Source organism: Balearica regulorum, chromosome 21 (assembly GCF_011004875.1).
Source record: "Balearica regulorum gibbericeps isolate bBalReg1 chromosome 21, bBalReg1.pri, whole genome shotgun sequence".
Classification (NCBI taxonomy): domain Eukaryota; kingdom Metazoa; phylum Chordata; class Aves; order Gruiformes; family Gruidae; genus Balearica; species Balearica regulorum.
In genome coordinates, this window is record NC_046204.1 from 7,995,673 (window position 1) to 8,021,908 (window position 26,236).

The window sequence follows — 26,236 nt, forward strand, 5'->3', positions numbered from 1 at the left end:
TCCGAGTTACCAATGAATATTTATTTGGGGAGGGGGGAAAGGAAGCAGATGTATATACATATACATTCAGTCACATATGTTTTCTCCCAGAAAAAGGCCCCGTGAACGTATATTACACAAGAAGGTCTCCAGATTATTATTATTTAAAAGCTGGGGTTGTGCCCCAAGGGACTTGCTGTAGAGGGCAAGTGGCAAGAGGTCCTCGCTGGCCTGGGATGCAGCGAGCCAAGAAGATGGGGACACGTTTGATGGCAGCCACGCGACAACATCCCCTGAAGAACATCGGACTCCATCTCTTCTTTTCCGCAGCACATGGGGCCAGCGTCCAAACCTTAAGCCGGCTTCCAAGATCTAAAAACCACGTTGAGATATTCAAGGCCAAATTTTTGGCCCCGGTCCTTCTTCCTTACCCTCAAATCTCATCGCCTGGCTGGGGAGCGGTGTTGTGATGTCCAGAGATCGCAGGCAAGATCTCTCCCGGCGCCAGGAGACGCCAGGAGGAGGTGGCGAAGCAGTGCCCTACTCGGTGATTGTATTAGCAAGGAGAAAACATGCACGGTAGCGATTTAGTGTTCCCATCTCACCACCTCCGCGTCCCTACCCTGTTCTAAAATGAACAACTCCTCAGTCCTGCTCCCCGCCGCGACGGGGGGATGCTCATCCCCAGCCCACCCCGCTCCCGCCCTCTCCCTCGTTACTAGCGGGATATTACTCCGTGAAAGGCAAATTATTTTGCCCGGTGGCAGCTGGAGGAGGAGGAGGGCGCAGGCTCGCCTGCGCGGCTGTACAAGGAAAGCGTCCGGTTGCTCCCCAAAATGCGCTGGACATCCCCGGCAGGGACAAGGTGTGGGGTCCACGCCTGCGGGCACGCTCCCGGTGGGCACCGAGGGATGGCAGGAGAGTTTGGGGCGCCAGTTGGCTGCGGTGCAGCCGGATACAGGCCCCGCTCTCCGAAAATGGGCCCCCGTCAGCCATCCTTCCCCCCGGCCAGGGTTAACACCAGGGGTCCCGCTCCGCTCGCCCGCGGCAGAGGCTGTCGCTGCGCTGCCAGGCACTGTTGATGAGGCTCTGAGCGTCTTCGCATTTCTTCTTGACGGCCGCGTCCAGAATGGCCTTGTGCAGGAGATCAATCTGAAACACACGCGCGGGGCCATCAGGAGGGGAACGAACGACAGCCGCTTCTCCCCCTTTTTGTAAAACCACCCCAAAAACAGATGGGAAAATTGCTTGTGTCATAAATAGAGGTGACCCATGTTCCTCCCCCATCCCCTTGCCAGCCCTGGATGCTCAGCTCATGGTCTGTGTGCCAGGGGACTCGGGCTCCGAATCCCACATCCCATGGTTATATGGACATGGAGGAGCTCCATGGCTCTCCTGCCCTTCACAGGAAAGCTGGGTTCACCCACGCCTTCCTCGGAGGATGCCGGCCCCGTTTGCCCTTCCTTGCCGGAGGAAGGGTGCGACGCAGCCTCGCACGCTCACCTGGTAGATGTTCCTCCACGCGGCGTTCAGCGCCAAGAGGAACCTCTCCAGTTCTGTAGTGCAACTAAAATAGAGGACCCAGGGGGGCAGGAACTGCTTGCGGTCCTGAGCAAACTCCTACGCACCAAGAGAGAGGCTGGGTGTTACCACCGCGGCCCTTCCCCAGCCCTGGGCTGTCCAGCCCTGAAGCACCACGCTCACCAGGATACAGTACTCCTTGTTGGCCTCTGTAGAGACGGCGGTGATGTCCGTCAGCTCCACAGTGCCCAGTGAGCGGAAGAAGCTTGTCTGGCAGTCCTCGTGGCAGGTGAAAGCCTTCTCGTCCGTCAGCACGAGGCAGCAGGGGACGCAAGGCGTAGGGGCGACACCTTGGGGGATCACCTGCACGGCGTGGGGAAGGGGGGGGTTAAAACCTGGCATGAAGGAGCTCCGTCTCCACGGGGTGATCCACGCGGAAGCGCTCCTGGCTCGGGAGAAAACCGCTCCCGTCGGCAGCTCCGTGCCGGCTGGGCCGTGCCCCAAAGGGGCTCTGGGCAAAGGTGGGGGTCGGCGCACCCAGGTTTGGGGGCCTGTCCCCAGCTCACCCCTTTGGAGACAGCCTGGCAGAAGTACTGCATCCAGTCTGCCATGTCTTCGTCGTTCTCGGCGCTCAGCTCCAGGGAGGGCCGGTCCGTCAGGATCACCTGGAAGGAGTGGGGCCGGTCGGTGGTGTTGGAGCGCCGGCATCCCCCACACTGCTCGCCGCTGGGAGAGAGGGGGGAGGATGGAGATCAGCGGGATGGACCGGCCGGCACTAGCCTGAAAACAGCCTCCGTCTGCCCTCCCTGCGCTGCACGTCACCCCTTTTCCCCACAACCGCTCGTTTCCCATCTATGCCATCTCCTGCGGTTGCTCCAAGGACGGCCCCTGTCTCTGCACATCGTGGTGGAGCCAGAGTTGAGTGCGGTGGGTCTCCCAGCACGGCTCTCTCAGAGGGGTACCTCAGCCCTTCAGAGACCAATTCCCTGGCAAAGAGGGGGCTTGGCGTGCAAACACCAGGAGGAAATGAGCCCATCTCCAGCTACACGCACCGGAGCCAAAGCAAACGGGCAAGGAGCGAGCAAGGAGTCCGGCAGCATGGACCAGACCATGGTCCGCCCTGAGACACATCCCTGAACCCCCAAGGAGCTCCTGATCCCCAGATCCCTGCCGCGTCAGGGTGCCACATCCTACCAGCCGCTTACCCCATGTTGATGGAGAGCAGAGGGGTGACGTCCGTGCGGTCCGGGTACTGGTACAAGATCCCGTTGCTGCCGTTCGGGAAGGTGAGAGAGATGGTAACCGGAGTGAGCTCGGCTCCGGCAACTGCACAAACACCCTCTGCCTTTGGTCCCACAGCCACTCCTGCCCTGCCCTCCACCCACGCAGCCCACAACTGGTAGCTTTGGCCTCCCAGGTGACAAGATGGGTCCTCTCCATCTCCCAAGAAGTTCCCGGGCAGCAAACTGGTCCCAGCACCTCCTCCAAGGAGCCCTGGGTGACCCCAGTCCCGACCCACAGCCCACCTGAGCACGACGAAGCAGGTCTTCCACTGCTCCTTGCCTAGGTAGGAGGTCCCCGCCTTGTAGTGCAGGATGCCGTCCTTGGTGACTGCGTTTTCAGCAGAGGTGTAGCTATTGTTGGTGGGTCCCAGCGCCTCATCCATGGGGTCTTCCCAGTGAACGAGGCCATAGAAACGCACAACCACGTCGCACGCCTGCAAGAATCAGGTGGAGAAGTCAATGGGACGGAGTTTCCCCATGAGCTGACGAGCTCATGATGGCCACGATATCCAAACTCACCTCGCACTTGGACTCCTGGGCCACGAACTTTGCGAGTGCCAGTTTCTCCATGGTGGCATCTGTGAGGATACTGGGGTACGGGGGCTCCCGGCACCCTTTGATCATGGCTGACTTCAAGGAAACCAGGAAGAACCTGAGGGAGACGGAGATCTCTGATAAGGCCAATAGCCCCTCATCTCCTTCAATGTGCCCTGATGCCAAAGTGGCTTCCCTTCAATGTCGGCCTCTGGTCTTCCAGACCAAAGGGTCTTGAAATCAACCTACAGACCAAAGTCTTGAACTCCAAGGTGAGACTGGGAGATGGACATTCATCCCAACACAGACCCCAGTATGACCATCCAGGCCCTGAAGAGGTCACCTCCCTGAGCTGACAACATGCAGACACCTGTGGACGTGCCCTGAAGCTCAAGACCTCATCCCTATTCATCCCAAACGACACAAAGGACATGCAGTCTGCATCACCCAGTGCCCGCAGGGTTTAGCTGGTGGCATCAAACCAAACCCCAGTCCCCCTCTGGTTGCAGGACTTTGTGGTGAAGGGCTATCACTGGAGTCTCTTGCATTCCCTAAATCACACCAGCAGTCTGAGGTGCGAGCCAGAGGTCCCGCACCCCGAGGAGGAAAGCGCCACGGTTCGCCGCCCACTCCCTGCTTACTCGGTGAGAGCCACGTCCGCGGTGTCGAGCAGGAACTGCTTCCTCCGGTTGGTGCACACCAGAGTCACCGTCTGCTGATCCAGCCCAACCTGTGCCACATATGACCGGTTAGGGAAGCCAGGCGGAGGACGAGGGTTCTGAAGCTGAACCTGGCTTCTGGCCCCAGGGGAGGTCAGCGGTCGCTCTGCGGTCGCTCTGCTACCCATGCAAAGGCATGAGCACGCTGGGCACCCCACAGAGGTGGCATTTGAGGGGAGATAGTTTCTAATTCTTCTGGTCTCAAAGATTCACTGGTCAAAATCTCTCTGTGGACAGAGCGCCCCACAGAAACACCCCACTGTGACGCTCCTGACACCCCTGTGGCCGGAGTGGTCAGGAGTGACCCCCCCCCACTTGCCTCCTGCTCCTCCCAAGAGGGCTGACCTGACCCAGGCGGCGCTCACCGAAATGTAGTCCAGCTCGTTATAGGAAACTGCCTCCTCCACCATGTACGGCTTCTCCGCTGCCCCTGGCACAGACACAAAGAGCCACGTGAAGGGGGGCGAAGGAGCCCAGATCCAGGCCACCACGCAGCAGCAGATGGACCTGCAAACCGAGCTGTGTCCCGGGCTGCACAGAGCTGTGGGACACGTGTCTCAGGGCTTCTCGGGGGACGAGTCAACCTGAGCTCCCTACTGAGACTGCCACCACTCCGGGGGACATGAGGGAACTGGCAGGAGCTGGCAGCGAAAGCCGTGAGCTATGGTGCCCTAATTTATGGACAAGCCACAGATGAAGCAAGCCTCCCTCCCTGGAGCTGAGCACAGAAGCTGTCAGGACGGGATACCTTTCCTGATCAGGTACACGTAGCAATCCGTCAGCAGGACATAGATCAGCTGCAGGTTGCCCTCCATGTGCCCGGTGCTCATTCGGATCATCTGTGCGGAGAGAGAAGAGCTCTCAGCCCATGGCTGACACAGGCACAGAGCCGGTCCTTCGTGGGAGAGCGATTGTGACCACCTTACCCTGAACAACTGTTCCTCGTTCTCCCGAAAGACGTGGATCATCAGTAGGAGGAGATGGTTGTTATCCACCCTGTAGAGACAGACAGTAGAGGATGGACATAGATGTGGGGCTGGGTGGGTCCAGGAAGGGCAATCCCCTTCCTTATTGAATTTGGCCACCCAAGACCTTCTCCTCCTGACCCATCTTCATCCTGGAACAGGAAGGTCTTTGCCCCTCCGAACCAACGACAAAGAGAAAATTGCCAGCTTGAGCTCAAGATTCTTTGGAAGATGCTCTCCTTGTCGAGCAAACCCAGCCTCACCTGAACTCGGAGGGATGGGTCAGCTCCGAAGGGCTGCCCTGCCCTTCCTCCACACCGGAGTCCTCAGCGCTGCTCAGGGAAGGGCTGGGCTGCTCCTTCTTCGGCTCGGGGAGAGCCTGGGGGTTGGTGGTTTCTGTCTGGCCAGTTTGGGGTTCATCACTCGTCCCTCCAGACTCCTCTACTGTCCCAACTGCTTCTCCCTCTCTGCTTTCTTCTTCTTCAGGAGCCTCAGGGCTACCAGAAACATGTGGCGGTTGGCCAGGCCTTGGAGCGTCATGGTGGCCACCACCTGGTGCAGCAGCGTTTGGACTCTCGACGGTAAAGCGGTAGAAGTCCATGGGGGCTGAAATTCCCTCACTAAAGTCGCCAGAGGACGATCCATCTGGGGTCTCCCCTGGCGTGCCAGTCCGAAAGGACTGCCCGGGGGGCTCGAGGGGGGCGTTCCAGCCACCGGGGTCCAGCTGCCCATTGAGTCTGTCCATCACCTTGCTCAGGGGCTGCCCCATGCTCTCCATGGACGTGTCCTTCATCTCGGGGATGCGTAAAGCCAGCTGCCTGAGGGCAGAGCGCTCGCGACCCTCCTCCCGCCCACCCGGGCTTGGCTCGCCAGCCGGGGCAGCAGGACCATCGTCTCTCTGCGAGTCTTCTCTGTCACTCAGCCCGTTCACACCGCTGTCTCCGCTGGCCTGCTGGGTCTCGGGCACTACAGGCACAGGGGTGTTCACCAGCTCCTCGGGCTTCGCCTTCTTCTTCTTGCCTGTTTTCTTCTTCTTGGCTAACCTGCGTGGTGAGAGACCAATAGAGATATCACTCATCTGTGCCTGCTTAGATTTTTGCAATATTGAGAGGGGTTCCACCCTTTCCCAACAACCTTCCTTTGAAGTTTTCTCTATTGCAGAGAAATCCTTATCTCAAGAATATCGCTCAATGTGTGGGCCACAGAGCTGCTGTCTCCATGTCAGCCATCACAAGAAAAGCAGGATATGGATACTGCTTCCTACCTATCCAGAAAAGAAAAGAGGCATCGGCTGCTGGATGCAGCGTCTTGGGCTTCCTTTGGCTGCAAAGGGGATTACAAACGGATGCGGAGCTAAAATGACGTGGGAGAAATCCCTGTCTGAGAGCGAGATGCTGGGAAGGGAGGTTTCAAGAGGACGTGGGAATGCCATGTCCCCGCCTGCCAGAAGAGGGAGATGCAGGCTGGAGCCCCCTCCAGCTGAATGGCACTTGGCGATGCCGGCTGCGGAAGCGTTCAGGCCTGCCATGGCACCCAAACTGCTGCCAGGTCACACCTGACTGGGACGTGAGCGTGGTTGTCCCCTTCCCTCGTGTCTGCTGGATTGCTGGGTGCGATGCAACCCAGCTCCTCTGCTCCTCCCAGGAAAAACGGGGTGCGAGAGCAAAGCACAGGCCTGCTGGGCTGGTTTTGGGGTGCTCCCATCCCTGGGTGTGAGCAGACAGAGCCTCAAGCTCTTTGTCTGGGTTAAGGGCTCTAAGGGATCCCTGGGGATCTCCTCTGCAAGGAGTCAAACGCAGGCCAGCAGGTCTGCAGAGGCATCTCCCTCAACAGGTTTAGCCACAGCTCATTGACAAACAAGAGGAAGGATGGGAGAGAAGATCTGAGACCCAGAGTTGCTGCTACCCTGCCACCAGCTGGAGAAAGGTTCGAATAAAAGCCCACGGCTTCCTCTGAGCTCTCTGCTACAGACTGTCAGGCAAAGGTGTTTATGTCAAGCCAGCCTGTAGCTCTACAGACCCAAGGGACCAGCTCCGTTGACACCTACGGAGCAGCAGTAGGTGTCTGGAGGTATAAAACCACTTTCTCGTGATTGTATAAAGGCCACACCACAAACGCTGTCTCCGTTGGGCTAGACGGGGCAGCACATCATCAACATCTGGTGACAGATGACACTCAGGGACATGTTTCCAGGCCAGGCAGCTCCGTCCCTACCTGATGACCTCCAGCTCCGTGCAGCTCTCTGACTGGTCTGTTCCTTCAGGGGTGGCTTCTGCCTTCTCCTGGGAAGCTGTGTGCACCGGCGTGGTCTCGGTGGAAGATGGCGCGTCGGCTTTCTCCTCATTGAAGGGGTTGTAGCGCTGCGTCGGGCTCTTCACGGAGGCCTTACTGCCGTTCGCCTCCGAGGCAGTAGAACGCGGGCAGCTGAGCGTGTCCGTGAGGTCTCCATCTGCAAAGACAAAAAGGGAAGAGCAGGATTAACGTCAGCTCGGGCACCAGATCAAGTCAAATCAAGCAAAGCTGCGCGCTTGGGGCTCAGGGCACTACGTGGTCACCGCACTGCTCCAGTGACACCATCCCAGGCACCGGCAGAGCACTGTCGGACCAGCTTAGCTTCAGAGATTGCTGCGGGCAGCAGGCTCTTTGCGAGGAGGGACAGAGAGGCCAGCGCGCAACTCAGTATCGTTCTGCATTTTGCACTCCCTACAATTCAGATCAGAAATCAGCAGCTGGATTAAGAAGTAGAGGTAGCATCCTTGGGAAGGAACTTGAGGGGTCTTGGGGCCACGGTGCTCCTTAACAAGATGACAGCGAGCTAACGAGGCTTCTGCCCCACACTGCTGCTTCTCCCGTGCGACGGGGTCTTAGGAAGACGCTCGCTCGGCTAGAAGGGCAGAACGGAGCCAGCCCATAGAGCAGCGGATCCTTACGGAGCCAGCTGCTTTTCTCCGCTTGCACGAGATGCACGCGGAGGGGCTGGAAGTGTGGTGGAGGGGGGACACAGCATTCACCGGGGTCTGAGGACAGCAGGCTACACAGGTCGTAGCACAACCAGCTTGGCCCATGTTAGTCTTCAGAGGGAAAAGGAGCAGTGGAGAAGGGCTACAGAGTCATGCTCGGAGTTATCCATCCACAAAGTCATGGTTAAAGGAAGGTTACTCATGCCCTTCTCTTCTCCAGCACCCTTCATTTCCAAAGCCAGCTAGAAACCTTTTGCTAGGCAGGGAGATCCCTTCTGACGGAAACCACCACCCCGGCAGACTGATTCGGGGGTGTAGGGTTGGAAACCTCTTAGAAAAAAATCTAATCAAGGCAGTTTTGTGATGGCTGATTTCAAAACACTGCTTTGTTCCTGCTGAAACATGCCCTGCAGCATGGAGGGTGTTGAACTCTGTCAAGGGAAGTCAATCGGGTGGATTTTTAATGTCTACATTAAAGGGAAAATAAAATGTTTAAAAGCTATTTCAGGCCCAGGCTTCTAGCCTGCATCACCAAAATGAACATCACTTCTTTTGCCTAAACCCTGCTGGTTCTGTTGAGACAAAACAATCTTTGTCCAAAATACAGAATTTTACTCCAAAATGTGTTTGCTGAAAACAGGGAACTGCCCCAACTTTCTTAACCTCTTGCTCCGTGTACGAACGGCAAGGAATGCATCAGTAAGCTAACCTGGCAGGGGGTTACGATGAAAACTTTGCTATGGCTGAGGTTTGCTCAGCATGCAGAAACCCAGTCTGGAGCAGCGCTGGATCCCACGGGAGCTGTGCACACCTCTGAAAACCAGAGGGATTTGCCCCCAGCAGCCCTTGGCTTCTCCCAGCCTGCACCCAACACCCATGGTTAAGTTGCTTGCTGGGTTTTGGGTTTGGAAACGTGGTTTGTACCATCTAGGTGTACGCTCAAGCTTCAGGGACACGTTAAACCATCTCTGTGAGCATCTCTGTGTGTCAGGTAAGAAAGAAGATGAGAGGGAGCATGTTAGAGCCCAAGAGCCATCCACATGGAATTCAGGCAGAATTTCCCCAAATATTCAGGTGATACTGGCCAAGGCAATTCAGATCCAGGGCTCCATCCAGCTTTTAGCTGCAAAGGACAGAGCGTGGGTGTTATTTCCTCCGGGGGGTAAAGCAGAGGACGTGCAAAGGGTACGCACAGGGACTGCATGTGGAGGAAGGAGAATGAGTTCCTCTAAAATGGGCATGTGCTCTTGACCGTAAAGGCCAAACATAGTTGACAAGTTGGTTTTAAAAGTGGTAAAATAAGAAAAAAAAAAAAAAAAAAAAAAAAAGTGTAGTGACCCAAACTGAGCACAGTGATGTGCTGGATGTTGTGGCTTCAAGAGAAACGTTTTGATACAGGAGAGCAGGGTCCAAGGAAGACAAAGCCTCCCAAATTAATCCCTGCAAAAGGCCCAAAATTAAAGAAAGCAGAATTAATTCAGCTGTTTTCCAGGGCTTTCAGGAAATCAATGAAGGTGGATCAGTTTTTCAATCAGCACCCTGCGTGCTTTACCCCAAAGAGGAAATGTACGGCGTAAGGGCAGCTGGCACGGTCATGCTCGTTTCGGACGGCTGCTGATCCCTGCCTGCCAGCTTCACGGTGTGGGCGATTTCACAGCTTTTCTTTTGTAACCTCGGATAAAGGCTGCTTTATCAACACAGGCCGTTAACGTAACGAGCAGCCACAGAACCACACTCGAAATTCCAGCCTCACGTCTGCTACGCCGAGGGCTGGGGCAGACATGTCTGGAAGACACGGAGGCAGAAAAACATCCCTCTGCTCCGGGATATACAGCCGGGTAAGCGTGCCTGCATACGGCAGGAGTCGGGGAAAGTTTTGCACGTGGTCTCACGGGAGATGAGACACACAACCTCCCACCTTGGGGATCTTTTCCGTTCTTTTCTACCGAATTCCATCAAGATGTGGTGCTTGCTTGTTAGAGAAATGAACTGGGGAGCATGCAGCAAGCTTCAGGTGGCAGCAATGCAGAGAGAAAAACAAAATGTTGTAACAGATGAGTATGTCCCACCTTCCCAGTCTCTGCTGGGCATGGTCTGCATTGCTGGAAAGACATCTCCAAAATCATAATCTACAAAAACGAGGGATAAAACTCAGGATTAGAAATACAAGTAGTGGGGAGGGAAAGGGGGCAGGGGAGAGTGTGAAGGGGATTTGGGGTGGGAGATGGGAAAGGAGAGAAACAAAACAATCTTCCACCAGTATCTGAAACGCATGAGAAAATAGTTAGGAAACATGGACGCAAATGGAAACCAGCTGCACTAACTGTTCCTGCTGGATGTTTGCGTTATGGGAGCCACAACGGGGCCAAAGAAGGACGAAGGCCCCATCATGCAAGCTGCTGGAAAACTAAACCAGAAAAACGGTCGGTGGCATGTACTTAATCGGGATCCTCTTTGTGAGCCTATTTAATTGCTCTGTGCCTCAGTTTCCCCACTTCACACTTACCTCCCATAGATACTGTGATGTTTGACTCATTAATGTTTGCAAAGCCAGGGGTCTGATTAAAAGTAAAAACTTGTCCTCTGATCCTAAAACCCCCAGCTTCACCTACACTCCCAAGGTGGCGAGATGCTCCTGTTGAAATGATGAGCAGTGAAATAGTTATTGAAGTTAAATTCCTCCACGTCAGAGGAACAGCGGCAATACCTGCCCTCTGGATCTCTGACACCTCCACTGTCCTGGTCCTGCAACAGGGGACGGCATTTCTACATCAGAACCAAACCCTCTACCCATGGGCAAACTGAGGCACAAGTCACAACTACTGCTGGGACATGCGGAATAGCTTGCGACAATGCCAAACCCAAAACTCAGCTCCAAAATCTCCTGGATCTCTACTCCAAACCCCTCTTCTCTTGAGCATTAAGCTTCCATCCACCAGATGGGCTGGAGAGCGTAGCCAAACCCAAGTGCCACCCCTTGCCCAGACAATAGGGACAGGTAGGAGATGCGCTGGCACCAAGACGTGTTCCTCTGGGGGAGGAACAGGAATACAAGCCCAAGGGGTGCAGCACGCACCAAAACGGCTGCTTATGCCAAACCTCTGGGAACAGAGAAGCTTCTTCCTGTGAATTTGATTGCCATCTCCAGTTCTGGGGCTTTGGCATAAGCACGTCCCCAAAAACAAATCCTTTCACGCTTACAGCACCAGCACAGATGCCGTGGGTGAGCCCAAAGCAGCACTGTGCTTCAAAGCCGTTTGCTAAAACGATGCTGACGCCCATCCTGGGCTCTTCCTTCTCTGCATCTTTAATGTCTGCACATAAAAGGCAACTGGTGGACCCTTGTCTCACAGGGAACCCACCCGTATGCGGACTCAGTCCTGAATTCACCGTATCCAATTAACAGCACGCATCGCCCCATCTACTCTGGAATCCCCTGATCTCGCTTTGTTCAAACGGACATCAAAAAAGGAACAGGGCCAACCTATTTTGGATTAGGAACAATAGCAGCAGAGCTGCTCCTTCATGTGAACATGCTTCCATGCAGCATAAGAGCTCCCTGCTCTGGCCTGAAGCAGTTAAGGGGGCAGGCACAGGTTACACATCATGTCAGTTCATCAGGATCAACATCCAGCCCTCTCCGACAGGAAAAAGGGGGTGAGTATGACAACTTATCAGGCTGCTCAAGTTAAGATGCATAAAGAGGAAAAAAATGGCACCTCTGAGATGACTGGCTGCCTTTCCCTCAGACTGCAGACATGGAGAAAAGACTCTGGGAACTATTCCCCACTACTTCCAGCATATTTAGGTCTCTGGACTGCAAAATAAGCAGTTGAAAAAAGTTCTCTACAGCCCTGTGTACCTCCCCTGAACTGGAAGCCACATTCAGATGCGGGCACGGTTTTTACTCCACAGGGAGATTTCTCTAGTTCTTGCTGAAACACCCCCCCCCAGGATGGAAACATGGCCTGAGGTGACTAGCAGGGAAAGTCCTTCTCTCCTGATCCAAGGCAAAGGGGTGTTCACAGCTTAAATCCCAGCACCTCCCAAGGCAAGACAGGAGAGACTCACAGACTAACTGCTGGGTTTCTTGCTTTGATCTCTTCCAGCCCATCATTTGCTACCTCATTCGGCGTCTCGTCCGGTCCAGCAGCTCAGCTGAAGGCGGGTGTGGGAGCACACAGCCCTGACCGCACCCATCTCCCAAAAAAACCACTGACCTTCACTGGACGGAGCGATGGCACTGTCGTCCCATTCCAGGTTGGTGGAGGTGACCGAGTTGAAGGAGTTGAGGGACAGGCTGTCTGAGCCGTGCACGGAGCTGGGCAGGCGGTCCTCAAAGTCTAGCAGGTATTGAGGTTTGTAGTAATCTGGCATGTACGGGGCCAGATCCAGGTATGGAGCGTCCTGCAGAGACAAGAGCGTGGGGTGAGTCACGCTCTGAGTCACCGCACACAGTTATTAGCACAGTCAAAACGATGGGGCTGTCCTCGAACGTCCTCTGACCGTCCATTTCTGCTGCCTTTCAGGGGAAACCCAACAGCTCTATCACAACACCAAGGGTTAGCCAGTGGCTTTGTGTTTACCTGGAGGGATGCTGGCATGTCGTACCACGCTTGCAGAACTCAAGTCCTTTATCCCCATCACTCTGCCCTGCAGCTGCCTTCCCTGCACCTGCCTTGTTCCTCTTCTGAACAGTAGGAGGAATAACTGAGCAACAGGAATAAATCCCATTGCTTGATCTCCAAAGATCCCAGCCTAGAGCCTTTCCTAAAAGTTCTTCACGTTTTCAGCTGAAGGCCAACAAGAAGGTAAACCCTGGACCAAGCGGTCCTGTTGCAGCCAGGACTCCCCCTGCTCCGTGCACCCGCTCTGCTCTCCCAGAGCCAAGAGAAACAGATAAAACACTCACCAGATCCAAGTCAAAGCGGATGAACTCCAGCCCAGACACCAGCGTTAAGAACAAGGTCAGATGATCGTGACTGCAAACCAGGGCGTTCCTGCAGCACAGATAAAACAGAAGAGGTTTAGAGATGTGGGAAAGAGAAGAAATAGCTACAAGCACCCTTCTGTTTTCTTGGTGGTATGTCTCTGCGCTGCCGTACAAATGGCCTCAGAGCTGTGAGCCTGCTGTTTGCCTCCTAAGAGCAATGGCAGAGCTTAAAGGCAGATACGTGCGGCTCAGGGCAGGCGGGCACATCCACTACATGCTGTCCCCAAAATGAGCTACAGCCAGATTTCCAGGCATCCACCAGAGCTGGGTCCCTGGACAAGAGCTCAGCAGCTTCTTGGAAAGCATAAAAGAGTATAAAAAGTACATCTGGAACTGGGAGTAAAAGCAGTAACCAGGAGAGATGCTTGCAGGCTCTTATAGAGGACAGTGCATTCACATCTGGGACCTTTAATTTAACCTATATTAATCATGCAAAACCCATAAGGAAAGGTCAGACCCTGATCAACTGCTTGCTCCCCACTGGCAAATCAGGGCTTGCTTTTGACAAGAAGGGATGCCAACCAGTGCCCAAACAAGAACGAGTGGGGATACTCACTTGACGTAGTACTTGTGCAGCAGGCTTAGGTTCTCCTGGAACAGCCTCAAGTAGCTCTCCAAGGAGTTCTCGTTGAGGGCTAAGTACAGCCATGCCCGGCCTGAAAAGAAAGCAGCAGAGAGATTTAACTGTGGGGAAACACCTAAGAAGCAAAGCAAGCCTGGAAATAATCACGAATCAGTTAAAACACGTCAAGATCGTTCATTTGCGTTTTTATCATTTCAAGGGAGCAACTGACCATTGGGGAAATCTGTGGGGAAAAAACGTCAGCGGAAGATGAAGGGTCAGATTCGTGATTCGGAGTGGGAATAAGAGACTGCGTGATAGCTGGCTGAGAAGCAGACACACAACTGTGTCTCTCCAGCGAGATGGGAGCCCTGCTGGCATTTCCAGCAGGCATCAGAGACAGGAAAGATGGAGGCAGAATCGCTCCAAATCAGTGCAATTTGAGGTATTACACAAATTCTGGTGCAGCGAGAGGTGACGGTGCAATCTGTGCTCAGCTCCGCTCTCACCGATATGGGGCTTGGGAGATGAAGGGTGCTGGGATAATCAGGCAGAGAGGAGGTCTCTGGGCACCGTCCTGCGTCAAAAGCGGCCTCGATGGTCCCAAACATCCACTACAGACAACTCACAGCAGGGGAGAAGCAGCATCGGGCAAACAACAGCTACAGCGAGAGACTCTGGGGTGAGAGAGGTGATGCCTCCCATCCGCCAGAAACCCTTCCCAGAGCACAAAGCAGATCGCTTTGGTTTCACGACAGCAGAAGCAGGGCTATGTCTCTGACCCAACATTTGATCCTGAGGCACAGTGCAATTATTTCTAGAGCCATCATGCGGTTACAGTAGGACTCCCACCTCCTCGGCCTCGGCAAAGTGACCCAGACTCAGCGGGGAGCTGCCTGCTGGCTCCCTCGGTCTGCCTGCAGCTCCAACCCTCAAACACGCGGCCAGCACAACCTGCCTGGACCTCCTGCCAGATGTCCCTGAACCGAGCTTTGCCCTCAGAGCCAAGGCAGTATCTGCGAATACTCACTGCGTCCTAAGTTGGTGGCCACGTGTTGAAGCACTTCTATCTGTTTGACGGCTTCCCGGCGGGTGAAGTGAACGACCAGCACCCAGTAGCCCGAGGAAAGATCTTGCAGACTAGAAGAGAAAGAAGGTCAGAGGAAGGTTAAGCAAGGACTTCATTATCTCCATCCCAATTACTGCCTAGATGGCTTCCCCATGCTGAGGCTACATGCTAGGCAAAGCACAGTGACAAGCAGCCCGGAGGCAGCTCCACACTTACCCATAGAGCAGCGCGTGGTCCAGATGTTCACACAGCCGCTGCAGGACCTTGTCATGGTTTCTGATGGCCGGTGTCTCATCTTCGCAGGCAGCAAAGTAGCTCTGCAGCTGCAAAAAGAAGAGACAGCATGGCTGAAACGCCCTTCTACAGCCCAGTAAGGACGCAGAAGTGGATGCCAATACACTCAAAGCCAGCATTAAATAGCTTTTTTAAATCTCTCAGCTTGCTAAACCTTGATGCAGGTTACTTAGCAATTGGTTTACCCTAAAGGCAGTTAACTCATAAGGAGAACCTCACCCACAAAGACTCATCCACGTTTCAGAGACATGCCAGCAGCGTGGCCACAGCTGCACAACCAACTTCCCTGTTTGCTGAGCAGACGGGCTGAGCTGCACAGCCTCCTCCTTCACAGCCAACACTACAGTGGGATTTCGGTGGTTCCTCTGCAGCAGTGCAGCCATCGCAAAGCTGTTCAGAACAGAAAAATCAGAGTTCTGGGCTCTGTTTCTGGCTCTGCCACGGACAAGTCCACTCCTCAGTCTCAGGGTCTTGCAATGGGAAACCCTAGCTGGGGAGATCTGTTGCTTCCAGGTATAAAAGATGCTCTGAATCCAGGAGCCTCATTCTTGCAGCACACACACTCTGTGCTAAATCTGTGCAAAATCTCAGCGCAGTTTCAGCATCCCGGGAAGAGACAGAGGTCTTCTTGTTACGGGCAGCTCGAGCGACCGCCGCGATGCTGGGTATTGATGCTAGGCAGCTGAGAGTTGCCCCAGACTTTCAAACACAGGCTGGTACAGATTGCCGGGCTGCACAGCAGCGGGGACTCGGAGAGTGCAAAGGGCAGCACAGATATGGACGGAGACACGTGCGTATGGGACAAAGGCAGCTCAATTAATTCCGAGTCATTTGCCTCCGCTGGGGAGAGGCTACATCACTACGATGCATCACGTCACTTAGTTGCCGCTTTCTCAAAAATTCGGACAGCTTGACTCATCCTCGGTTAACCCGTTCGCAGCTGCAAAGGTAGCGCTGGCCCTGTACTCTGCTGATACCAGCCCTCGGAGGCTTGATACAGCACAAATTGCTTTTCTGCTTCTGCAAAACCTGCTAGAAATCCTAGAAATCCCCTTATGCCGAAATCCTATATCCCTTCCCAGCTGACCCACCGGCCTCCTCCTGCCCCTGGAGCTTACAGATCTATTTAGGTCCCCATCTCGCACACACTCGGCATTCAGGCAGGGAGATTACTCACCCAGGATGTAATCTCAGCTGTATATGCCACGTTTGTTTGCTCTGGCTGGCGACAAGCGAGCGTGGTTCAGCTGAGCCACGACAACACATCACCCGTACGTATATTATTTTGGTGACGCGATACGTCTTTGCCCAACCTCACCAGTTAGATGGTAGATTTAAAAACCAAAAACTTGATGGTATTGTACTTGTCGAGTCTGACCTGTCTTCAGAAACTGGTTTCTCCTCCTGAATTATTACTAGAGGCAGAGAAACTCCTTTAGAAAAATCATCCAGTCTCAGTGCAAAAGTTATGAAGGGGACAGAGAACACCTCATGGACCCTGGGGAACTGTTCCCAACAATATTCTTAAAAATATGAATATCTAGCTCTTACACACTCCTGGCTTCAAGACCTTGGCTCTCTCTGGAGCTCTTAGGTAAGATGGGAGAGCCAGGCGTGTTCCTGCACGGAGCAGGTCCCAGCCCTTACGTGGGAAAGAACTGCTGAGCCCGAAGAATCGCAGCCAAATCGCGGACGATTCCCTCGTCCGATTGCACAGTGCATTTCACCCTGTCCCTATCCCATCTAGTCCAGAAGGTAAATCCCCTATGGAAGGAAACATGTAATACCGTTTTGTTTGTAGAGCCACCCATGGGTGCTCCAGCGATGCACAGACTTTTTCACAACACCCAGGTGCGACCCCAACATTTCAGCTCAGCAGCTCTTAGTGGTTTTGTTTTTTTTTTTTTTTTTTTTTTGAGGCAGCTGTCCCAGAAGATTTACACTATTAACAGGCAGCCCAGACCCAAGCAGGGAGAAGAATGCCCTAAAATCCCACTATTCAAGAACTATTTCAGCAGGATTTGAAGGCAGAAATTCCTGGCTTGTCCCAACCAGGCTGTTGCCCCTGCAGAGAGCTGGGGTACCCTCAGAGGAGGGTTCCTGTCCTGGGTGTTTCTGCAGGCTTTGTGCTCCCTTGAAGAAATGCAGGTGTAGGAGACAGCTAGGGGAAAACCAAACTAACCAGGCCCTACGTTAGCTTACCACTAAAAACAAGGAGATATTGAACCAGCTCTACGCCCACAGCTCGGGGAGGTCATCTTGGAGAGAACCTGGAGCCTGTCTGTGCTACCAACTGGAGGAATGCCCCATGACAGAGTGACTCTGAGCCTGGGCAGCAAAAGAGATGAGCAAATAGAAGCATTTCCTCTTTTTTCTTTCCTTCCTTCTCCGAAAATAACTTAGATCTTTGTTACAGTCCTTCGTGTGGCCAGTTCACAGCTCCCAACCGTCTCCATTGCTACACAGACCGACCTGCTCCCATCATCAGAGGATGCAAACCGTTAGCAAACTGGTGGTCCCATCTCAACATCTCTGAACATCGAGAAGCACCAGGGAATTTCTGAAAAAACAGATTTCTCTTCCCTAGAAAAGCCAAATCTTCTCCCCATGACAGGATTTAAGTTTTGAAGGGCTCGTTCTGCGTGATATTAAGGCTTAAGTGTTACTTTAAGCTGCTCTGCAAAGAGCACACAGCCTCCTGCTCTTCCCAAACCAGTTACCCCTGCATCGCACCCTCTTCCTGGGGAGGCTACTGGAAAACCCAGCCCCATGGCAATGTCCAGATCCAACCAACCTCAAAAGGCTCAAGTATGCCCCTCTGCGACGCCAGGAGCCAGAGGATGAGCTGGCGTGGCTGTGCTTTGCTCAGAGTCACAGGATCACGTCAGCCCTGTGCACGTGGGACCCTGCGAGCTGGAAACGTGTGCTCAGCAGTTTCAGATTTGGATTCGGGCACCCCGAGTCAGTAGTTTAGGAGCTGTCGGTCACAGGGAAGTGCACCAAGGGCTCGCTCCTTCCCGCAGGCACAAAGATGTGCCACCACGTTCCCTGGATGGTGCTACGTCAAGGGATGGTGCTGTTTCCAGCATCTCTCCAAAACAAACACAGCCAACAGCTTACAGCCCCGAGCAAAGGATGCGCACAGCTTGCTGGAGCACAACAAAGGTGCAATGAAATAGCTTTACGAGTTGGGGAACAAAAATCCAGCTGTATCACTTCCTAAAGGCCTGCTGACCTGCTCCAAGATACACTTAGCTGAAAATCTGTAGGAATTACGACCACAAGCATCTCAGGGCAGCGGTACAGACAATGGACAATCCCAGCACCCAACCCTGACCATGCAGCGCAGGCAGGAGTGATGTGGCACTGCCCTGAAAAAATGGCATTTCTATGGAGTGTTTACTTCTCTCCTGTAAATCGCTATCAAACACAAACGAATAATTTGAAACCAACCTCTCCCTAATCACGGCGTGGCAGACGGACCTGTTTGGGAGGTGGTGACCAAACTTTATGAAGCATCCACAAAGCAGCTCCCTGACATACTTGGGTAGCGAGCCGGGCTGGAGCCAGGGAAAATTAGGAAGGAGACAAGCAATAAGGTTAAAAAGCATTAACCAAAAGTGACATTGGTCATCTATGGGTTTTCCAGAGAGATGCTCTTCCCGTCGTCTTCTCTGCACTCCAAAACCAGAAGGAAGGGTTGAAAGCTGGCTCAGACAGGGGACTCGTGTGGGGCACGGTAAATGCCTCGAGCCATGACCCAGGTCTATTTATAGACATTCCTGCAGCCAAAATAAGTGCCGTCGGCATGCAGAAGGCATCTCTGCCACTCACTGAGACCACTCTGCAGTTCCAACTGTCCCTGATCACCAATGTTGCGACAGCATGGGACAAAACCTGCTTTGGTGAACTGGTTACAAAAGCCCAAACACTCAAGGCTGGTGAGTTAAACACACTTGAGAAGAAAGCAGAGCAGAAGGACATTTGGCCAAAGGGAACAGAGAGCTGGTTTGCACGGTGGGAACATGGGGTTTGCGCTCCAGCAATCACACCTCATCCCCATCGAGGGGAAGGTGGATTTAATTGTTGTTTATCAATCAGGAGTTGATGGGGTTTTTTTTGCAGTGATACACCACACCCCACACTGGCATGCACAAAAGAAGATACTCCTTGCACAATTTTATAGCCTACCAATTGCACCGTTCTCAATGAGTGTGAAGCTCTCCAGGCTCATTTGCAAAGCTCCTGTGTTGCAAGAGACACCAAAAAACAATCAGGCAGCCACACTGTAAAGTCCATTCTCCCAATCTAAGCATTCTTGTGGCTCTCCTTTGAAATCTCTCCAGTATTTCTACAACCTTATTGAAATATTGAAATACAGTCTCCTGACCTGCTCACAGCTGGCCACAACCCAACCGAGTCTTCATCTCCTCTCCGTAAATCTGGCCCGCAGATGTTTCACTAGCAGCTTTCCAACACCAAATTAATTTCCTGGTTCAGCTTAGTATTTCCCTGGCAGGACAAACATGGTGAAAGAAAAGCAAACAGCCCAGTCGGGCACCCTTTGCATTCCTCTGGCTCCCTAACCGCAGTGCTCACTGCACGGCAAAGGCGAGAGGCGCTCTGAAACCCACTTTTCCAGCCACAGCACACGGACTGGTGAGGAGTTTTCCCCAGCTGCAGGAATTCAAAACAAAAGCAGTACCACGAAGCAGCAAGCGGATAGCCAAAACCTAACAGAAGCTGCAGCAGCCTTTTTTCCGCCTCAGTTCTTGTCCTCTCACCATCTTCCCCAGCAGCTAGAAAGACACCTCCTCCAAGCTATCAAGTAGGTGCTTTTCTTTGAGGGCAGTATTTCGTGAGCCATCCAGGCAGGCAGTTGGAGATGGCATGTTACCTACTGGACTGCACAGCCAGAATAAGCCTCTGCAGCAAGAGCAAACCCATACAGTTTCCTGTGAACGCAGCTTGCAAAGTCATCCAAAAACGTGATTAAAAAAATGCTGATTAAGAAGCCAGCTCTGGGTCTTGGCACTCCAGGAAGCACCAAAAAAAGGTGGCAGGAGACTGACCTTGTCCCATGCAGGCAATAACAGCTCAATCCCAAGGGAAGGGGCAATGGGCAGGGACAGGACAGACACATAAAAGATAGATAAGCAACCAGCACTCTCGTATCTGCTCAGGGGAGTACAGACATTCAATGGCAAATGGATAAAGAGGAGGCTGAACTTCTCTGCCTGGAAAACTCCTAGTCTTCCATACCACCCGTAAAAGCATGCTGAATTTCAAGGCAGGGGCATTATTCTTTCTTGTACACTTGTATTAACACAAAGCCCTAAAACTTCAGCTGTAGCAGGACATTTTGGAGGTTGCATACATCATCTGACTCAACATTTCTTACAACAAGCTTCCAAACCAGCACCAGCCTCAGCACACCTCGCCTGGATGAAATACATTGGCACGCTCAGAGCATCAACACGTTGAAGGCACCACAAGTGACATTGGAGCAGCCTGCAGAGAAACAGAGCGTGCTCGTGATGTGTAGAGACAGGAGCCTGAAACAGGTGAAGCTGAAACCCACAACGAAGATGCTCCGTGGGTGGAAACACAGAGCTTTGAATCATTTACAATCCAGCACCCACAAGGCTGTCAACTCCTGGACACGTACACTCATCAGCTCCCACACCCCCGAAGGCTTTTCTTCATTATTCCTGAGCAGCAAACCTTGCAGCAGTCTGGGCCTGTGCGTGGCTCAGCCAAGGACAGGATTTTTTTTTTCCAGCAGTGACACTTGCAAGTCGCAGGGAGCATCCCATTCCTGTGTCATGGCGAGCAAAGCGCACGGAGCAGGGGACGGGCACGGAGCTGGCCGCTTGTGGAAAAGAATCCCTGTGCTCAATGAAGGCAGACAGAAAGGTCACACGCTCGGCACAACAGAGAAAACAGATGTCATGGGAATTAAAAATCCCAAGCCTGGATGGTAAACACAGGAAAACAAGCAAGCACAGGGTGCTTGTGCCCTGCAAGTCTTGGTAACGGCGATGCTCTCCCAGATTGCTGCTGCTTACTCACACACACTGGCTCTGAATCTCGCCCCGTAGATGAAGTCCTCTGGCCTGCAGTTATTTCAGTTACTCCTCTCGGACCAGGGTATCAGAAGCGAGGAAAGCTGAAATCGCTCAACAGCCACTGAACTTGTGCAATCAGAGGCAGAGGAGCTCACAGGCATGGCTTCAGCTCCTCGTACAAAACCCACTGCCAGAATTCAGCCTCCTAAACCAATTGCTCTCCCAGAAAAACGCTTTGTGTTAGTAGTCAGAGAACAAACGGGATTTTTTTTTTTTCTCCCCAAAAGGCTATCATAGCCTGGTCCAACAGCTGGATTTGAGAAACACCTCCTCTGGGTATAAAGAGACAACATCAGTTTAGGTACCCACAGAATCCAATCCCCTTGCTACTGCAGAAGACGAACCTCGTACTATCACTGGGCCTGCGTCAGGATGCCGCATTAGGAGTTTCCAAAGAGATAAACCTTGAAATACTCAAGTAACCCAAGAAATACACTGCTGCACTCTCAGCAGAACCACAGCAAACAGCTTTGTTCGCTCGTCAAACAGTGGCAAAGCCCTTAGAAGACCACCAAAACACGCAGCATTGGAGCTGCAAGCGTTCGTAGACTTCTTAAAGCACCTGAGCAACCTTTGTGTCTTTGTGGCTGACTTATGAGGTCCGTGAGATTGCTGCTAGCTTCAGCCATGGGCTTCTGGCAGTCTGGCAAACCTGGTACACGTGGCAAAAGGGTACACCAGGACTGTCAAGGAGAGCGGCACACACGTACCGATGCAGATCCCTGCTGCGTGTTCCCTGCAGCAACAGCGGATGCGGCCTGGAGTAAACATGAGCAAGAGGAAATACCCTGGCAGAGATAAACCCCCCTGTGGTCTCAGAGCCAGCGAGGTGCCCCTCAACGGGAAGCAGAAAGCAAGTCGCTATTTGACTATTTTCACATCTCCAGAATTGCTGCCTCTGTGTCACGGTGGCTGGGCTAATTAAATCCACCCAGCCGGAGATGAGCACCTTCCCTACATGATTCGAAGATGGATGCTCCAATCTAGCACTACCTGCTCCTCTCCAGGACATGGGCACTAAGCCATCCCCAAATCTACCCTCTCTTGCCGTGCAGAAGAAGCAGAGATGCTGTAAAGCAGAGCTCAGGGAGCCCGAGGAACTGCAAAGACATTTCAATGGTACAAGGCTGAAAATCTGATCTGGAGACAAGCAGAAAAGGCATGGCATTCACTCACTGTGGGGGAAGTGGAAACCTTCCCAAAGTCATGCGTAAACAGAGCAGAGCCAGAGCTTTTGGCAAAAACTCCTGCAACATCAGCAAAAACCATCACTCCACCTGATTGACATGCACCAAGGATCAGCTGCTCTAGAGTTCATAGGAATGCATGTCCTTCAAAGCCAGTAGGAAAGCCTGAAAAAACAGAGAAGACGCCCAAAATCTTGGATTCTGATCTCTTTTCTGATTTTAATTTTAGCTCCTGGAATTCCCAATGAGGAGCATCGTTTAAGGCCATTGCATTTTCACCACCTAATCACAGGCAGGACAGCAATAAATCTCTCCTCAACCCACTGCAATGTCAAGGAGGGCATGGAAATCCAACAAGAGAATACAAAACCTCTATGCTACCCCGACCGGGTCACCTGTGATAGCTTCTAGCTACCAGAAGATGGTTGGCCAAGGATGGATACGAAGCTGTTGGCATTTCTAGCATGCTTATCACGGCAAGAGTTCAACTGAGAAGCACCAGGAGGCTGCTCTCATCCCACTGTTGCTGCGCACAATAATATCTCCTAGAAGAAAACAAGCGCTCGAGTGAACAAGGGTCTGTAGCCCACTGGGAGAAGATGCACAGAAAGCAGTGACTGCACACTGAGCCATAACGTGCCCAGCTCCAGCCCTCTGCCTCAATAAAGCCCTAATTCTTTAAAAAAAATAAGGGTTAGGCATCAATTTGCACAGTAATTTGTGCTGAAGCACAGCCCTCTTAGCAGAAAGCTGGGTGAGGGAGCACTAGATGGGAAAGCGGAAAAGAAATGGTCACGAGGCAGAAGCAACGAGCTCCATGGCTTCGCACTGTCCACGTAATCAGAGCAGAAAGCATTACCCTCTGAATTAACTTCTGTCTCCCAGGGAGGACAAGCTGTAGATGGGAAATCAACACCACGTTTACAATTCCCTTGGGTGTGTGCTGGAACTCAAGCAGGCACCCAACTCGCTATTGCTGAGCTCTCCCAACCTCTTCTGAAGCCACCAAGAGCAGCAGCCTCTTGATATCTCTCCAGCTACACGGGACAATTTATGGGGTGTCTAAATTAGATGTTCTGCCCCTCTCTCTGCAGTCAAGGTTTGATCTCACACCCCTGCAGTCAGTGGCAAAGCTACCACTGATCTCTGAGATATGCTTCAAGTACGTGAATGGTCCAGCCCTGGCACTTAGGTATCACACAGAGAAACCCACAGGTTTGTAATTACCTTCTCCAAGCAGGTTTACGTCCCATCTTTTCTAGCTGTGCTCCATCCCTCATATATTTCTAGGAAAATTAGACAGAACAGTCCTGTTCACTGAGGCTCGAGGGATTCACTTGGAACCAAAGCACTTTTTTTTTTGCTGTTGAGTTCTACAGAATTTATTCACTGCTTGTGCTCTAACCCCCCCACTCCTGAAATTCAGAAGCACCCTGGAGAAACTGAAGTCACAGCCAGGTAAAGTCAAAGCCCCAAGTCTCTGTGGCACAAACCCTGCCCAGGGCTACTCGGTGAAAATAAGGCATTTTTGCTGCTGCTACTCAAAGCCTGACATCATTACCAGGTACCTCAGCCTTCAGTGGTGGTTTGTCCCAGTTTGCCCAGTCTCAAGGTGGGGTTTAGTCCTGGCTGTCTTCTAAAATAATATCTGACTTGCAGTCCACGGACTGCTGAGAGTCCACAAACTCCTCTTTAGGTCTAAAGCTGAGAAAAGAAAACCTATCACCACCATCTGGCCAAAAAATGGTGTGGAGAGGTGCGCACATCACTGCAAACACATCTAAACCCTCTGCTCTACAACTCAAACCTGCAACGATGGTGAAAGTAAGGGGCGAGCAACCTACACAGCTAGGAAGCTTTTGAAATCAGAGACGAGATACTTGGAAAACTCCTCCACACCCCATGACACAATCCTGGCAATGAGGAGTTACTCAAGATGGACCCAGAGGTAGGGAGAGGAGGATGAACGAGATTTGACAGCATTTCCAACAGGGACCTCCAAAGATTTTCTGAACGCAAATAAATTACGTCCAACGAATCCTGCGTGGGAAGTAGTACATCCTTATACATATGGGGAAACTGAGGCAGCTACGTCAGCGCTGTTGAACATCATAACAGAGCTTGGGAGCAGGCTGAACGTCCACTGATTTCCAGGTAGATAAAAGATTATCCTTAATTTTTAGAGGACAGAAAGGTGAAAGGACAGAGGGCGGGATCACCAACGGAAGAAAAGAGAAAGGCTGGGAGAGGTTTGCACGTCCATCCTACGTCCCAGAGGCGATGTCAGCCCATCCCTTCCTTAATAGTGCCAGGAACTCACTTGTGATGGTCTTCGCAAGACAAGTTTTCACGGATGAATCCGTGTCAGGACACGTTGCAGATCATAGGAAAACTCCTATTCCATAAGGCAGCGGAAACCCACCAACTGGAGAAATATCAGCGAGTCCAGAAAGCATCCTTTCCCCCCAAACTTGGGCTGAAAACTGAAACAAGACTCCCTTTACCTTCTCAAACAGAACTGCGTTCTTTCTCAAAGATGGCTGGAGCTCACACGTGGACCAGGCAGGACACGCGGCCCAATCCAAAACTTCCAGCATGTCCTTACAACTCACTCCTGTCACTGCCCTGAACAGACGTCCGCGTCCTGGTCTCCTTTGTGCCAGCATGCAGACATTCCCCACTGAAGAGATGGGCTTTAAGAAACACTCTCATGGGCAGCAAACGCCAAGGGGCAAGGAGAAATGAGGGGCAAGCAGAAGGACAAGGTGAAAGATGAGGATGTGTCTTCAGACCTCTCATTTTGAGGGCTCACACCAGGGCACAGCAAACCCACGGTGTACACCTGGCTGGAGGGAGGACGTCTCCAAAGAGGGTTTCGTGCTGGACTCGTCCAAATCTCCCCACCGTACACCCCCAAGAAAAAGGATCCCCCCCTAGGATCCCTCCAGTCTTGTCCACAGGAGAAAGAAACCCTTTGAAAAGGGGGAACCCCAGCATACCCTGACCAGCAGACTGGGGTCCCTGGGGGTGACCCATGGCACCAGCAAAAAGGATGCCTCCAACATCACATCCCCAGCACAGGGGGTCCCTAGAGACATCCCCAAACCTGCACAGAGGATGTACAGGTGTCCCCTGCCTCTGGCAGAGGGGATGCCGGGTGTCCTTGACCTCACACTCCTGTCCCAAAGAGTCCCCCAGTGTCCCTGGGGTGTCCCCAGCCCCCTACCTTGGGTGTAGGGGGTGCCTAGGGACTGTTCCCCAGCCTCACACCTCAGGCAGAAGGGTTCCTAGGGACTGTCCCTCAGCCCCACGTCTCTGGTGGTAGTGTGTGTCTGGCGGGTCCCCAGGAGTGTCCTCCAGCCCCGCATCTCAGGCGGAGGCAGTCCCCACGGTCACCCCAGGGCAGAGGGATCCCCAGGCCCAGAGCCCTTCCAGAGGGGATCCCCAGGGTTGTCCCAGGGCTGTCCCCAGGCCCAGAGCACCGGCAGAGGGTGGTTCCCATCCTCACACCCCTGTCAGAGACGGCGGGGGGGGTGGGGGGGTGGAGGGGTGGTGTGCGTGGAGTGTGCCTCCAGGGCCACCCCAGCCCCACACCGGGGCCCTCGCCACCCACCTTCTTGACGGAGAGGGAGATGTTCTCCAGGATGCGGTCCTTCACCTCCGCCGGCTCCATGGCGCCGCCGCCCGCCGCTGCTGCTGCTGCTGCCGCCGCCGCCCGCCGCCGCGCCCGCCCGGCGGAGGCCGAATACCGGCCCACCCGCCGGGCCCGCTCGCCGCCCCGCCGCCCCCCGCCGGCCGGCTCCGTCCTGCCGGCTGCCCCGGCCCGGCCCCGGCCCGGCCTGGCCCCGGCCCGCCGGCTGCGGGGTGGCGGCCTCCGTCGCCGCTCAGCGCGCCATGGTCGCGCCGGGGGCCCCCCGCGGCGGGCGCGGAGGCGAACGGGGCCCCGCGGGGAGGAGGGAGCGGAGCGGAGCCGCACTCGTGACCGGCACCTAGCTCCGCCAGGAACTGAGGTCAGGAGGGAGGGAGAGAAGGAAGGGAGGGA

General features: G+C 53.5%; 1 protein-coding gene across 3 annotated transcripts; it reads right to left on the reverse strand.

The window, feature by feature from the left end:
- On the reverse strand, positions 1–26,236 carry PLEKHM2 (pleckstrin homology and RUN domain containing M2). 3 transcript variants are annotated; one of them, XM_075773397.1, is made up of 21 exons: positions 25,808–26,236; positions 14,802–14,908; positions 14,547–14,656; positions 13,511–13,610; positions 12,874–12,961; positions 12,182–12,368; positions 10,468–10,596; positions 10,031–10,090; positions 7,216–7,450; positions 5,265–6,044; positions 4,963–5,032; positions 4,785–4,875; positions 4,402–4,466; positions 3,959–4,047; positions 3,303–3,435; positions 3,027–3,217; positions 2,706–2,771; positions 2,067–2,226; positions 1,684–1,863; positions 1,483–1,599; positions 1–1,131 (listed from the first exon to the last, which is right to left on the reverse strand). In XM_075773397.1, exons 1-21 carry the CDS (start codon positions 25,865–25,867, stop codon positions 994–996), a joined length of 3,156 nt encoding a protein of 1,051 aa, XP_075629512.1. In that variant the 5' UTR covers positions 25,868–26,236; the 3' UTR covers positions 1–993. The 3 variants fall into 3 exon arrangements, with proteins under 3 accessions (XP_075629512.1, XP_075629513.1, XP_075629514.1); XM_075773398.1 differs by lacking the exon at positions 10,468–10,596 and having other exon boundaries at positions 25,808–26,209; XM_075773399.1 differs by lacking the exons at positions 10,031–10,090; positions 10,468–10,596.

Excerpts from the sequence above, each read along its gene's own strand:
- PLEKHM2 (XM_075773397.1), bottom strand. The coding sequence starts at position 25,867 with ATGGAGCCGGCGGAGGTGAAGGACCGCATCCTGGAGAACATCTCCCTC. Across the intron at positions 4,048-4,401 it reads ACGAGCTGGACTACATTTCG|GTTGGGCTGGATCAGCAGAC; the intron begins GTGAGCGCCGCC and ends TATGTGGCACAG. Across the intron at positions 3,218-3,302 it reads CCCAGGAGTCCAAGTGCGAG|GCGTGCGACGTGGTTGTGCG; the intron begins GTGAGTTTGGAT and ends TGATTCTTGCAG.